The sequence below is a fragment of the Drosophila grimshawi genome, unplaced genomic scaffold, assembly GCF_018153295.1.
Source record: "Drosophila grimshawi isolate 15287-2541.00 unplaced genomic scaffold, ASM1815329v1 contig_1377, whole genome shotgun sequence".
NCBI classification, from domain to species: domain Eukaryota; kingdom Metazoa; phylum Arthropoda; class Insecta; order Diptera; family Drosophilidae; genus Drosophila; species Drosophila grimshawi.
In genome coordinates this window covers 6,299,571-6,313,903 of record NW_025062900.1, presented here as the reverse complement: position 1 = coordinate 6,313,903, position 14,333 = coordinate 6,299,571, and the positions used below count along the sequence as shown (strand labels likewise).

The window sequence follows — 14,333 nt, the reverse complement described above, 5'->3', positions numbered from 1 at the left end:
TCCTCACACCGCTAATAAGGAAAAGCAGCACAATTGTTGCAAAGAAGATCACAGCATAAAACATATTAGGTGATGCTTTGATTTGTGGATGCTGTACAGATTAGCAAATAGTGATGCAACACCCGATGTTGTCACTTGTTGCTTTCACTTGCTGTGAAGCTGCTGCACGAGCGTGTTGCGTAATCCGAAGTTGCAAACACAGCGCCTGTGGTTGCAGCAGTTATTGTTGCAGTTATCTGTTGCACTATTGACAAACACTTTTCCGACTAAACAGCCTTCGCCTTGGCGCAATCTCTATTTATAGGCGCCTTCGGAAAAGCTTTCGTTCAAACTGGTTCCAGCATGTCTTGCGCCAGAGGAAACCTGGCAGGCAGCCTGTTGTCTATGTTATACTTTGAGAGCTGATCTACGACCAGCTTTTATTTTAGAGTGACCCTGATTTCGATTTTGAAATGAATTAACAACTCCATCTTATCATAAGTAATGCAAAAAATATACACTTTCAAATGTTAAAAAATTAATCTAAGAACTGCATTCATATTTTTGTTCTTGTCGAAATTTTAATTGTAGCTCGAATTAAAATTTCTTTTCTAAAATTGTATTGGTTTTCACCCTAATTTATAACTAATAAACTTATAAAATAGGTTGTTAACTTAATGTTGATAATCAAAACTAAATCTTAGCTTTTTCGATATCCCTAAACGGTTGCCAATTATTTAACCGATATACCTATTTTAATACGACCATAAAATATGTTTTATAATCTACTTTTTTTTTAATTATATATTTTCTACAAGATTATAGAATAACATACAGTCGTGCAAACTGTCTCTCTACTCATTCCCCTTTCATATTTCCCTATTGCTTTTTTTATGATCTGTTACGATTTTCTCCTGCTGGCGCATATCAATCCGCATACACTAGCCGAAAAAAACGTTGGAAAAATTTGTAATTTTTCCAAAATGATGACGGATGCTTCAGTCAATCAGTTTAACGTTAATGTGGCGCCAGTGTTTCTGACCCACTGACCATTGTCATTGCCGCTTTTCACAAAGTTCAATTTATGTGACCGCAACATTGAAAGTGGCGCAACAATGAAAACACGCGGTTAAATTATAAACAAAACATGGCCTAAAACAGTGCAAGGAAAAACTTGTTGAATGCAACAAAGAAAAAACCACACGAACCCGTTTGGAGGCCAAATTTCATTTGGTTGCCGATTATGTCATGAATCCCAACTGCGGGAAATGGTGGTGAATTGCCTGTTTTGAGGTGGCCACGAAAAAATACAATTTGAAAAAATCGAAATGGCAGCTTGTTAGCCTTTTTGAAAAAAAATTGGCGAAATTGCGATGAAAGGCTGCTCATTGAAGTGCTGGCAACGGAGCCAAACGGACGCAAAAGCAATGGGATTTCGGTAAGTGAGAATTTCAAATGTTTTTTTCAGTTCATCCTTCCCAGCAAAATGTGTTAAATATTCGGTTTGTTTGCAGTGTTATGATTTTGGCAGTTATGGGCTTAGGCGCCATGTACATGATGCATCTATTGGCCCAGGACTGGAATCGCATTAGGCCCATACAACAGGTGACGAACCTGGCGGGACAAGTTGGCACCGTACTGAATCTGCAGCGAATACCTGCTCTGATTGGGCAGGCCAGCAACGCATTGAATTTGCAACGTGGCAAACGCTCCACGTTGAGTCGTGAGTTGGACTGGGTGCATGGCAGACCGGGGACGAGAGATGGCGGCGATGCTGCAGTGAATCCGTCGATGTCCATTGATTGGAAACGCATTCTATCCCGCGATCCTTTCGAGTGCCTGCAATCGCTGATCTGTCAGCTCATGTCCGGCGCTGAGTCGCATTCCGCGGAGGCGGAGCTGCTGATGAATTACCTCGAATCCACTGTTGAAATGGCGCCAGTTAAAATTGGACGCGCCTTCAGTCGTGGACTGGCGTTACGTGGCAGCAGTGAGCGTTGCTACAATGAGTATCCATTCTGTTTGTACTCAGCCAAGACGATGATGCGTATCCTGCGCTGGTTTAGCGAAACGGGCAGCGTGCCCGAAGACGATGCATAGTCAAACAGTTGCCAATTATTGGGAGCTTTAAGAGGCGGCTATATAATACCTCTAATACATTTTTATGCTTACAATATTATTTAAAGTTATTAACTAATGTTTACCTTACTTGTTGTGCGAGGAACTTGAATAAAAAGATATATCTAAAAAATAACAATAATTGTTTGCCATTAAATACACTGGATTATTTTTTACAAGATATATTTGTATCCATTGTTATAGTAAAAAGTGTATTTGTAACAATTATCTTGTTATATAGTTTTTCAGTATGCAAAAATATGTATGTATATGCATAGGTATACATATTCTATATAAAATAAAAGATAAGTATATATATAGCGGAATGAATTTTCAAATTCAAATAGTGTTAAATTATAGTTAGCCTGCGGAAGAAGCTTTCTTTCTAATATCCGAGATAAGTGCATTTTGTATATATGTATAATAGGTACAAAATCAAGGAAACTTGCGTTAGCTTTGTGTGGTGTGTGTGTGCTTTACATAACAAATGAGCAGGCGAACAAGAATAACTTGAATTTTAATAAGCTTTACAAGCTTTACAAGTTAAAGTTAAACTTAGTTATACAAATTAAGTAGCTTCTTCAAACGTAAGACTGTTATTTGTTTAGTAGTGTAAAAAGAGATAGAGAGAGAGCATCAAAGAGAGAGCACTGCTATAGGAGAGAGCTTTCGTTTCGAATTTGTGCAATTCTTGAGACGCGAGATTCATCAAAAATTTGAGCGCCAAATCATAAATAATATGTTTTGTGGTTGTATAAACTAAATAAATATTGCATTACAATTAATGTTTGCCGTGGAGCGTAACGCTTGTGACATCCTTGACAATCATTTCGGCCACCTGCCAGGCAATCTCCTCCTGCACATTATCCTCCGGCAGATTGACCAACTTCCTCATAGCATTCTTAACGCTCAGCGACCAGGCTGGTGCCTTATGCGTCGCGACAGCATCGACAGCCTCAAAGTCCCGCTCATAGCGACCCAGTGAATTCACATGTCCAAATTTTAAAGCACTCACTGGACGTTGCCACAGCAGTTGGGGGTTTGTAAGCTGCCTGGCATCGATGTTCATATTAGCCCCCGTTGTTGTTGTCGTCGACTTTAGCATTGGTTTGTGTGTCGTCTCCTGACCAGCGAGCAGTGTATTGTGCTGTGATATAGGCGTGCAGTCCGACATGGACATGGTTTTGCGATGCCGCCGTTGCTGTTGTGCGCTCAGCTTTGGTGCTCCACGCAGGCTTAGCTTGTGCGGCAGACTAAAGGAATTCGTGGCATCATCCGACGCTTGACCGGGGCACGTCTTCAACTTAAGCTCATTGACATACTTGTCGAATATGTGGGATTTGAGAAAGGCGGCAAAGTACTTCTGCTCCAGATATTTGGCAGTGACTAGCAGTGCCAAATCGAAGGCTTGCGCCAGCTGGCCGGGCGCACAAATAGCCTGCTCGACGCGCAGCCGAAGCTTCTGTGACATCCACAAACGACACTCGGACTGTAGAGAAAAGTAACGATCATAGATGATCATCGCATCTGACTGAGCAACACGCTGATCATCGTAGCTCTTGCGAAAATTTATGGCCGTTATCCAGAACTCGAGGCATTCACGCTCCTGCTGCTGTTCCAGATATTCGGTTAGATAAAACAGTGCCAGCTCATCGTACAGCACATCGTAGATATTCAGAGATGCGGCATTGCCCTCGATTAGTTCCACACAGTATTTGCAATAGTAGCTGCTCTGCCGGAAGCACTGCAAATGATCCTGCTCGAGCTGTTGCAGCACATAGTCTCGCGCCTCATCAAAACAACTGGCTGGTATCGGTTTATCGCTGCCCTTGCCGCACAGAAGCAGTGAAATGTGCGCCAGGATGACAATGGGCAGGTCCACCATCAGAGGCGCATTCACAATTAAATACTTTTGATAAATGGCAATCGCATCGTTGATGCTCGCCGCACTTATCGACTGCTGTCCCGTTGTTGTAGTAACTTTGTGGCGACACGTCATCGTCGTCGTTGTTGCTGGTTTATTGTTCATCTGTTTGCTGGTCTCCGCATAGATGCGACTCTTTTCATCATCGGTGAGTGGCTTGCGCATTGACAAGTCACACAGAGTTTTCAGTTCAGGTACATCGTTCTCCTCATCTGCTCCGTTCACAGCAGGCGCCTCCTCCTCCTCCTGCTGCTGTGCATCGACTGCAGCTGCTTCTGCTTCTGTTGCTAAATCATTTGGTCGCTGTTGCTGCTTCTGCTGTTGGAGTTGATTTAATGCTGCGCGCTTAAAGTTCTCTATGTCCAGATAGAATTTGATTAGCGGTAGCGCCTGCTGCGCCTCCAAATATTGTACAAAGTAGCTGAGGCAATCGGGCTCACTGACAATAGCCGTTAGCGTCATCGATAGACGCGAGCTATATTTGAATATATCTGCAAGGAGCATTCATAAAAGGATATATTAAAGTTGGGTACAAATAATTTAATTATTTATATTAGAAAAGCATGTTTAAATCGAATTGGAATTCTTTCTGATGAGCGGACAATACACACACCACATACTTAATAATGAAAAATAATTTCATAAAATGGAGCAATGGTTTTGAATATGCAAAATGTGAGCAAATTTGAAATTGGCTACAGGGTATCTGCCAGTTGGGCTTTCTCAACTGGAGCACAACTGTCCGGAAATGTCCACTGCAAAATAAACAAGCAATCAAACTCACACACACACACACACACACTGTTATGAACCTATTATTTTGCAATATTGTTAGATTTACCTTCATCAGCTGGCCCCACATTTAGCAAGCTGTTGTTGCCTAAACTGACTGCATCCGAAGTTGCTGACAATGTCGCCTCCGCCTCCTCCTCCATGAAGACTTCATCACAGAAACTTGTTGTTGAGCGCAGCGAGTGACGCTTTTGCGCCGCTGCCGCGCAATCGACCACATCATCATCTTCGTTGTTAGCATCCGTGTCGTGAGAGCTGCGTCGGCGGCCTGTTTTTTTGTGTACGTCGTAAAAGCGGAATTGACAGCAAAACAAAACACAATAACACAGCAATTATTTATCACATCGAAAACTGTATGCTTTATAAAACTTACTCGTCTGCCTTTTAATATACTTTAGCATATTCACATTCTAGTTGTTCAGTTGGCAATAATATTGTATATTAATTAAGCACAAATTAGCATTCATAAATAGCACAATAATAAAAAGCCTGAGAAATTTTGGTAAATGCTTACGGAAGGCAGGGATGTACAACAGGGCTGCAAGTGCTGTGCTGTAGATATATCGATATTTTTCTGTCTGGCCGATAGAATAATCGATAATGACAGTGTGCACAAACGAGTAATTGTTGTAATTGCATACATGACGGCGCAAGCAGCTGAGCGACAACGTTGCGTTTTTCTCCACATAAGTTTCTATTTTATGTTACCCCAAAATTGGAGTAATTCTAAGCGAAAATTGTGAGTGAAGCGTCATCGCTTAGGGCAAACGAAGAACGGAAACGGAAACAAGAGGATCGCAACAAATCGCAAATCCGGACACTGATGAGCGCGACAGCCGTGACTACGGGCGGCGCTGCCGGCGACAACAACAACAAAAATAAGAACGAGAAAAGAAACAACACCGCAGTTACAGCCACAGCTCTGGATGATGTGGTGCAATATGTGACGTTGTACGTGCGTAAACCGACGCCGCTAAGTGGTGTCGTGCTGCCCTTTGTGCCACTCTATCTGACCGCTTTTTATCTGTGGATCTACGTGTACAAAAGCCACGACACCGATGAGACTGCCGCCCTGCAGCAGCAGAACAAAACGGATGATGTGTTCGATCGACTCGATCAGGATGACGGCGCCGCTTGGAATGAAATTGGTTTCATTGCTGTGGTAGCCATTGCATTTCTGCATGTGCTCACCCTGCTCTTCTGTTACTGGAGCGTTCACGTGCTCGCCTTTCTCACATGTCGACGGGTCAAGCAGCCAGCGTTGGGTGTTCTAGCCAAGGTGGTGCCCACTGCGAATAATGGCAACTCCAAAATTGTGCCCATACAGAGCCTGAAGCTGGAGGATGGCCAGCAGCAGTACTATCTGGTGTTTCAGAAGACCAAATACGTTTGGGATGAGAACAAGGCGACGTTCCGTTCCGTGGAATTTCCCGTCAATGAACTGCTGAGTACTTATGCCAACTCCCGCGGCCTGGAATCGGAGCAATCGATTAAGACCGCCATGCAAACGTATGGCAACAATGAAATGGATATGGTTGTTCCGGAATTTCATGAACTATTCATTGAGCGCGCCACTGCGCCGTTCTTTGTGTTCCAAGTGTTCTCGGTGGGTCTATGGTGCATGGATGATTTCTGGTACTATTCGCTGTTCACGCTCTTCATGCTGATCGCTTTTGAGTGTACGATTGTTAAGCAACAGCTGCGTAACATGTCCGAAATACGCAAAATGGGCAATAAACCGTATTTAATATATGCGCTGCGCCAGAACAAATGGCGTCACATTGGCAGCAATGAACTGTTACCGGGCGATCTGGTGTCCATTACCCGTTCTCAAAATGATAGCATAGTACCGTGCGATGTGGTCGTTCTGCGTGGCACTTGTATTGTGGACGAGAGCATGTTGACTGGCGAGTCAGTGCCACAGATGAAGGAATCCCTTGAATCGCTGCAACAGCTCAACACCGAACTGGATGTAGAGGGCGAGGGCAAGCTGACCGTACTCTTTGGGGGCACCAAAGTCGTCCAGCATACGGCGCCCAGCAAGGTATCGATGCGTGCCCCCGATGGCGGTTGTATTGGTTATGTCATCCGCACTGGTTTTAACACATCCCAGGGACGACTGCTGCGCACCATTCTCTTTGGCGCAAATCGGGCGACTGAAAACAATTCGGAGACATTTGCATTTATTGCATTCCTGATGGTTTTCGCTGTCGCCGCTGCATCGTATGTGTGGGTCAAGGGAAGCGAGGATCTGGAACGCAATCGCTACAAACTGTTTCTGGAGTGTGCTCTCATACTGACGTCGATTATTCCGCCAGATCTGCCCATTGAGTTGACGCTGGCCGTGAATACATCGCTCATACAATTGACCAAATTATTTGTCTTCTGCACGGAACCGTTTCGCATTCCCTTTGCGGGCAAGGTGCAGATCTGTTGCTTCGATAAGACGGGCACCTTGACAACGGATAATCTAATGGTCGAGGGCATCGCCGGACTGACGCCCAATGGTAAATGTGTGCCCATTGAGGAGGCGGAGGAAGCCACAATTCAAGTGCTCGCCTGTTGCCATTCGCTGGCCCTGCTCGACGATGGCCTTGTTGGTGATCCGCTGGAGAAAGCCGCCTTGGCTGCCGTGGACTGGAACCTCACCAAGTCGGACAGTGTGATACCGAAACGTGGCAAGCTCAAACCGTTGCGTATCGTGCAACGATATCATTTCTCATCGGCCCTGAAGCGAATGTCTGTCCTTGCTGGCTATCTGATGCCCTTCTCTAACGATATCAATTATATTGGTGCTGTCAAGGGTGCTCCCGAAGTCATTATGGGCATGCTGAAGAACATTCCACAAGATTACGAGAAGGTAAGTGGATCAGCCAAAAAATTTCAAATAGATAAACCAAGTTTATTCGTTCAATTTGCAGATCTACTTGGAATACGCACGCCGTGGTGCACGTGTTATGGCGCTGGGTATCAAGGAATTTGGAACGCTTGGCGGTCAGCGCATACGCGAACTAAAACGTGAGGAGGTGGAATGTGACCTGACATTTGCCGGCTTCGTGATCATCTCGTGTCCAATGAAACCCGACTCCAAATCCGTAATTAAAGAGCTCGTGCACTCATCGCACAAAGTTCTCATGATCACCGGAGACAGTCCGTTGACCGCTTGTCATGTAGCCCGGGAGCTGCGCTTTACGACCAAGAAACTTCTGATATTGACGCGACCGCCGCTGCAACAGGAAGGTATGGATGACTGGAGCTGGGTGTCCGTCGATGGCGAGCGCACCTATGCCGTGGACGAAGTGAAGGCAGCCAAAAACATTGCTATGCTGCTGGCCGCCCACGATCTGTGCATCACCGGCGAAGGATTAATGTATCTGCAGCAGTCGCATCCTGCCTACATGCTCAAGGTGCTGCCCCAGGTCACCGTCTGTGCGCGTTTCGCACCCAAACAAAAGGAGTACATCATAACGACACTGAAACAGCTCGGCTACTATACACTCATGTGCGGCGACGGCACCAACGATGTGGGCGCCCTCAAGCACGCTCACGTGGGTGTCTCCCTACTGACCAGTGCGCCCGTGAAGCGCAAACGCACCGAACAGGAATTGCAGCAGATCAATGCAGCTGCCACAGCAGCCGCCGCAGCTGCAACGGCCAACGCCAATCAACAGCTGTCGCCGCGTGAGCGTGCCCTGCGTCGACGCCAGGAGCATATCGATCGGACACAGGCGCGTCTCCAGCACGCCCTGCGCGACATGGAGGAGCAAACAATGGTGAAACTAGGCGATGCGTCTATTGCGGCGCCATTTACCAGCAAACTATCTTCAATTATGTGCGGTAAAGATGAAAATTAAACACGATTTAGAGAATGAAATACTAATAATTATAACTGGATTGCTTGCCTCCACAGTGAACCACATCATCAAGCAGGGCCGCTGCACTCTGGTCACCACACTGCAAATGTTTAAGATTCTGGCGTTGAATGCACTCATCCAGGCCTATTGTCAGTCTGTGCTCTATATCGATGGCGTCAAGTTCAGCGATACGCAGGCCACCATGCAAGGCATTTTTATAGCGGCATGTTTTCTGTTCATTACACGCTCCAAGGTAAGCTGCTGCTCGTGAATAATACACTTAGGGTTAATGAATATAAACAATATATATTGTCAATGGCAGCCACTGAAAACGCTGTCGAAGGTCGCACCACTACCAAACATATTCAATTTGTACACCATATCAACGATACTCACACAATTTGCGGTGCACTTTGGTGCGCTCTACTATCTAACCAGTGAAGCCACGGCGCTGGCGCCGCCCAGGTAAATAAATGACAGCGTGGTATCATATATAATATATATAATTAATCCCTTTTTAGAGTGGGCAAGGTGAAACTGTATATTGACATGGATGCCGAAGAGAAAACCAAATATGATCCGAATATAGTTAGCAGCACGGTTTATATCATTTGCGTATCGCTGCAGGTGGCCACCATTGCGGTTAACTATAAGGTCTGTCAGCCTTCTGGCATGATCACAAATTGCATATATTGTTTGTATTAAATTTTGGTGTATTTTAGGGACATCCGTTTATGGAGAGCCTGCGAGCTAATCGTATGCTAATGTGTGCCATTGGGGCCTCTGCTGCTTTGGTGTTGTTCCTCACCACTGGCATTGTGCCCGGCCTGACGCAATTCTTTGAAATCGTTGATTTTCCAGCAAATGTGCGTAGTATACATATATACTATATATATCTGATAATAATCCTTAATATTTACAGTTCCGCCAAACATTGCTCATTGTACTGGTTGTGGATATTGTTGGCGCGTTTGCATTGGATCGCATTTGTTCATTCCTATTTGGGGAGACGCGTAGCAAGTCCAAAGTCCTAAACTGTTAGAGCTAGAAGTTACCAACAACCACAAATGACTTAGACAGCGCATCATTCAGTGCGCAGATTCCACCTCCTTCTCCTTTAATAAGTACATTTTCAATATATCTCAAGTATGATTTTCATAAATTTGTGAGTTGAGTCCCTCCCTCAGGTCTATCAGCGGCTCCACTGGCTGCAACTTGTATTTAATCTTAGAGTGGTTTATTTTTGGCGTCGGTTTCTTAATTGTTTAAATTAATGAACAATACAAATAATGCATTTTTTGCTCATACATGTATTTGAAAGTTTTGTGCGCTTAATTTGTCGGATCTAATGAGTTTATTAATTAAAATATGCAATTAGTAAAATTGACGTAAGAATTTGTAATCGTAATAAATATGTAGCTAAAAAAATACAAATGAAATAGTGTAGATCTTTAAGTGTCGACATGAGTCTCTTCATCAAATTTGGAATCCTCGAGCTGCTTAAATTGTATCAATATGACCAAATATGTGGTCACAGCCGAAAAGATCTATAACAATTAGATTAACAAAATATGATTATAATTAACAAGTAATCCTTGACTAACCTTAAAAAGCGTTGAGTTGTCAATGGCAAAGAAACCATAGGCTGTAAATTGTACCTCCTGTTTAATGCTTTTAGTCAGAAATTTATCAATCTGATGGTAATATAAACAGGTATTTAGGTATTTCCATATTATACATTTAGTTTAGATATAACCTACGATATTTTGGAACTCCTTGCTCTTGCCATAGACACGTGCCAGTATTTGTGATGTGATATTTGCCTGCAAGAGGGAAAAAGGTCAACTGATTAAGTCAGGGATTAGACGAGTTAAGCCAACCAGAACACACCTCGCGGGTGGTGGCACCACAGTTACGCGACAAAAGGGCCAATAGGGAGATGTGCAGGCACAACCAGGCCATACACCACTGCATTATTTGGGACGTGATGCCGCCCCTGTTGCTCGAGATCTGCACGAAGAGATTATACCAATTCGTGGTCACCGTATAGAACGAGAAGCCCAGAAAGCACACAATTATCAAGCTGCAGCACTCATTGATGCTCTTATAAATGCGTAGCAGCCGATTGTGAGTGCGGTAAATGAATAACGAATCCTCCGCAAAGTTTTCCATGCGCGCCCGTATCTGACGACGACTCCTGTTCCGCTGCTGCACATACGTGTATCCATTCAGCAGCTGATTGACGAACTGAAAGCGAATGCATACGATGCGCAACAGAGCCGATGCAAACACTATGTAGGTGGCACTTAAACCATTTTGCATCGCAAAGAAGGCAATCAGAATATAGGAAGTGGGCGTTATAATGCCCTCAACTTCGCGGACGCGCATCACTAGAATATATGCCTGACAGCAAACAATCACCACGAGATATTTAATCGAGAAATTGCACTGATTGCTGAGCGCAACGCCAAACTGACGCAACACCTCCTGATCCAGCTGGAGGATGTCGTTTATGATCTGCAGTATGTATTTTGTATTCCGACCGCAAACCAATACCGCTAAGGAATGGGAAAGCGATAATGAGTGACTGACCGATCGGAATGGGATCTGGCGAAACTCACTCAGCGTATAGGTGGTAATGCAGAGCAACATTTCAATCCATTGATTCACATTGTCCGTCTCGCGCATCGAGTGGAACAGCTGAGCCGCATTGGGTGTCAATAGGCTGTAGATATTGAATACGGTCAGGGCATGGACGACGCCACGCACAAAGAACGAATAGTACTCGTTGGTCCGAGTGGGTGGTGCAACCTCATAGCTGGACACCTGCTCATAGATGGGCAGCAAACCAGTCACCTTCAGCACCGACAATATCGTGCTGATCTCCCCGAACGCGGGATTCTCGAGCGGACCAGCAGTCGATGGCGCTGTCTCTGGCCGAGCAAATGTATCATTGAAGAGCGGCATGCGTTGGGGCGAAATGCGTCGCGGATTTAGACGCGATTTATGCGATGCCATTTCAATTACCCAAGTGTTGGGACTCATTGCCGATGGGACACTGACACCGCCACAAGAATTTAACTAACTAGATGCTTATTTGGGTGGGTTCATTTGGAACCCCGATTGAAAACGCACATGGCCGTATCAGATGTAGATATGCGACTCCATTAAAATAATTAATTTGTATGTCGGCGCTTAATATTGGAAATTGCAATAACTAGAGTAACCCTATGGTTTTTAATGTGCACTCGTGTGTTGTTGTGAATGTACTCAATAATAGTGGTGAATGCACTCACTTGTACATTGGGTTATTATATAAATGTAAAACCCTTGCCAATACTTGGGACTTTAATCAATTTGAATATGAGCTCAAAAGTATTCAAAAAAACACATTTTATCTCTTTAAAACACTCATGAGTACACTCATGAATATTATTAATTCACAAATAGAAAGAAAATACTTATAAACACTATGAATATTGCCGCCTACCTATTCACACATTCACTCGGTCATATGAATAAATTATTACTCGCACTCACCTCCGATGCCAGGCAATCAAAGGAGCTGCATATAACGGCCATTATCATTGTCTCCGCCAGGACCCAGGCACAGGACAGGCCCATCGTATTGTATTCTTTGCGCAGCTTGATGGGTGTGGTGAGTGTGGCGAATGCCAGATAACTCTGATTGGTCACAGTGTAGAAGGAGAAGCCGAAGAAGAAGAGCAACGCAACACCAGTCACCGCATTCACATTCTCGGTGATGTACCGAAATTTGCAGAGTATCTCGATGAGATTGCTCAGCTTACACCAGTCATCCTTCTCATAGAGATGTTTCCTTTTCTGCGTGAACTGATCGAGCCGAGCGTTGAGGAACTCAATCCGCTGCGCCAGACACTTGAGGACAGTGCGCAGATAGATGGCCAACATGCAGGAGTAGAGCATCTGCAGGCTATAGATTAGCATGAGCATGCACTGACGCGATGGAATGATGTCGCTCAGATAGTGGATATAGTAGAAGGCGACAGCCACAACGGTTGCCGAGACAAACACCAGCAGAGTGCCCAGAAATCGGCAGCTATAGTTCGCAACGTAGCCATTCGCCTCCATATACTCATCCAGCTTGGACAGATCACGGATGGTGCGAAAATGTTTGGATGCATTCAGCACGCTGGAGACGACAATTACCGTATAGCTGGCTATGCAGAACAACGTCTCAATGGTTCGATTAATGTCCTCAGTGTCGCCTTGCGCATCTGCAATCAGCTTGTAGCCCTGCGATGCAAACAGCACATCCTCGCAGAGTAACACCGAACTGACCAATAGAATCACAGCCAAAGTTCTTGCGTAAATCTTTCCGACGGTGCTCATGCTAAAGTTATCCACCTGATCGCCATTAAAAAAGGGCAACAAGCCACACAGCTGTATGGGCGTGGCCACGCTCTTTATATCACGAAGGATCTTCATTACCATTCTGTGAACTCCGAACTACAACGCCAAATTGGAACAGAGCTGAACCTTCACATGCTTTACGCATATCCAGTGATTAAGTGCCTCTCATTTTGTCTTTGACATTACCATCAAATGTTGTCATTAAAACAAATTGGGGGCAATAAACGAAAAGCTTCTCCACACCTTTTGTAAGTTAAAGTTTCACGTTGGAAACCGATATAGCTATGTGGAGGTCAATTTTAGGAACATTTTTCATTACCCCTAGTTCCGCAAATTTCCACACTATAACTTTTTCAAACCTGTTATTAATTTAAATTAGAAAAAAAACTGTTTTCGCTTGAAGTTTACCTCTAGATTAATATTATATTATAGTTGAAAATACAGCTATAATGTTGCTAAACTTTAATGTAGCTGAAAAATCTATATCGATCAATTTTCTTAAATACTCAAAGACATTTCGCTTTGATTTTCAGAATGCTGAAAAGCTTCTTAAGGCGGTCATTTTAGAGATTCACACTTTTATTCAATTTGCCAAGCTGCTGTAATAAAATAATTGAATATTAAATGCGAGTAAATCTTTTAAAAGTACGCGCTAAGCATTTAATCTACGTAGCTGTATCTGGTAGGAATCCACCCCCAAAATGGAATGTAATTGCTGTACGTATTATTATCACCCACAAGCATAAAATATTATATTTGTCACACCTTTCACTCCCCCATTGTGAACGCCGAGATGTGCTGTGTGGGCATGGGCGTAGTCATTATCTCAGCTAAGGGGGTCAGAGCAAGACAAACGTAGAGAGTTAAAATCAAATTTTATCTTTAGATGTTCGGATAAACCACTTTAATATGCTCATTATAAGCATCTGAATTGATTTCATGGAATAAACATTAATAAATCGATACCAAAAAATCAAAAGACTTAAAGCTTATAAATATGCAAAAAAATGGTAATATCTCTTAAATATGAATTTAAAAGTTCTGAATAACTTTGCATAGAAGGCATAGTTTTTCTATGTCATAGATTCTAAAATGAGTACTCACTGCTATCCCCTTCCTACGCCCATGTGCATGTAGATGCGATGTTGGAGTAGATACCTGCCTCGGGACCGGCCATCGCTCGGCATTTTTTCCACCCCTAATGAGGGATTGCAATTCTCAATCAATGCGGCGCGCCGGCAATTTTTTCTTCTCGTTTTCCTTTATTTTTTTGT

General features: G+C 43.9%; 4 protein-coding genes across 5 annotated transcripts; 2 read left to right on the top strand and 2 right to left on the bottom strand.

The window, feature by feature from the left end:
* The first annotated feature begins 1,406 nt into the window (after positions 1-1,406).
* LOC6561638 lies at positions 1,407-2,086 on the top strand. The gene is made up of 2 exons (XM_001988893.2): positions 1,407-1,417; positions 1,494-2,086. Exons 1-2 carry the CDS (start codon positions 1,407-1,409, stop codon positions 2,077-2,079), a joined length of 597 nt encoding a protein of 198 aa, XP_001988929.1. The 3' UTR covers positions 2,080-2,086.
* A 177-nt stretch (positions 2,087-2,263) lies between these two features.
* On the bottom strand, positions 2,264-5,346 carry LOC6561639 (A-kinase anchor protein 10, mitochondrial). The gene is made up of 3 exons (XM_001988894.2): positions 5,187-5,346; positions 4,863-5,081; positions 2,264-4,512 (listed from the first exon to the last, which is right to left on the bottom strand). The coding sequence occupies exons 1-3, from the start codon at positions 5,212-5,214 to the stop codon at positions 2,879-2,881; spliced, it is 1,881 nt and encodes a 626-aa protein (XP_001988930.1). The 5' UTR covers positions 5,215-5,346; the 3' UTR covers positions 2,264-2,878.
* A 107-nt stretch (positions 5,347-5,453) lies between these two features.
* Positions 5,454-10,097, top strand: LOC6561640 (endoplasmic reticulum transmembrane helix translocase). Its single transcript, XM_001988895.2, has 7 exons — positions 5,454-7,673; positions 7,735-8,650; positions 8,724-8,920; positions 8,990-9,132; positions 9,189-9,321; positions 9,390-9,533; positions 9,590-10,097. The coding sequence occupies exons 1-7, from the start codon at positions 5,637-5,639 to the stop codon at positions 9,707-9,709; spliced, it is 3,690 nt and encodes a 1,229-aa protein (XP_001988931.1). The 5' UTR covers positions 5,454-5,636; the 3' UTR covers positions 9,710-10,097.
* LOC6561641 (gustatory and pheromone receptor 32a) lies at positions 10,002-13,220 on the bottom strand. 2 transcript variants are annotated; one of them, XM_032736127.2, is made up of 5 exons: positions 11,289-11,862; positions 10,558-11,225; positions 10,428-10,490; positions 10,272-10,361; positions 10,002-10,214 (listed from the first exon to the last, which is right to left on the bottom strand). In XM_032736127.2, the coding sequence occupies exons 1-5, from the start codon at positions 11,710-11,712 to the stop codon at positions 10,119-10,121; spliced, it is 1,341 nt and encodes a 446-aa protein (XP_032592018.1). In that variant the 5' UTR covers positions 11,713-11,862; the 3' UTR covers positions 10,002-10,118. The 2 variants fall into 2 exon arrangements, with proteins under 2 accessions (XP_032592018.1, XP_032592019.1); XM_032736128.2 differs by lacking the exons at positions 10,558-11,225; positions 11,289-11,862 and adding an exon at positions 12,208-13,220.
* Between the last annotated feature and the right edge of the window lie 1,113 nt (positions 13,221-14,333).

Coding starts and splice junctions, on each gene's coding strand:
- LOC6561639 (XM_001988894.2), bottom strand. CDS start 5,214: ATGCTAAAGTATATTAAAAGGCAGACGA. Junction 5,082..5,186: donor GTATATTAAAAGGCAGACGA/GTAAGTTTTATA, acceptor ACAAAAAAACAG/GCCGCCGACGCAGCTCTCAC. Junction 4,513..4,862: donor TGTGGGGCCAGCTGATGAAG/GTAAATCTAACA, acceptor TGCTCCTTGCAG/ATATATTCAAATATAGCTCG.
- LOC6561640 (XM_001988895.2), top strand. CDS start 5,637: ATGAGCGCGACAGCCGTGACTACGGGCGGCGCTGCCGGCGACAACAAC. Junction 7,674..7,734: donor TTCCACAAGATTACGAGAAG/GTAAGTGGATCA, acceptor TTCAATTTGCAG/ATCTACTTGGAATACGCACG. Junction 8,651..8,723: donor ACTATCTTCAATTATGTGCG/GTAAAGATGAAA, acceptor TTGCCTCCACAG/TGAACCACATCATCAAGCAG.
- LOC6561641 (XM_032736127.2), bottom strand. CDS start 11,712: ATGAGTCCCAACACTTGGGTAATTGAAATGGCATCGCATAAATCGCGT. Junction 10,491..10,557: donor GTGGTGCCACCACCCGCGAG/GTGTGTTCTGGT, acceptor TCCCTCTTGCAG/GCAAATATCACATCACAAAT. Junction 10,215..10,271: donor ACAACTCAACGCTTTTTAAG/GTTAGTCAAGGA, acceptor TAATTGTTATAG/ATCTTTTCGGCTGTGACCAC.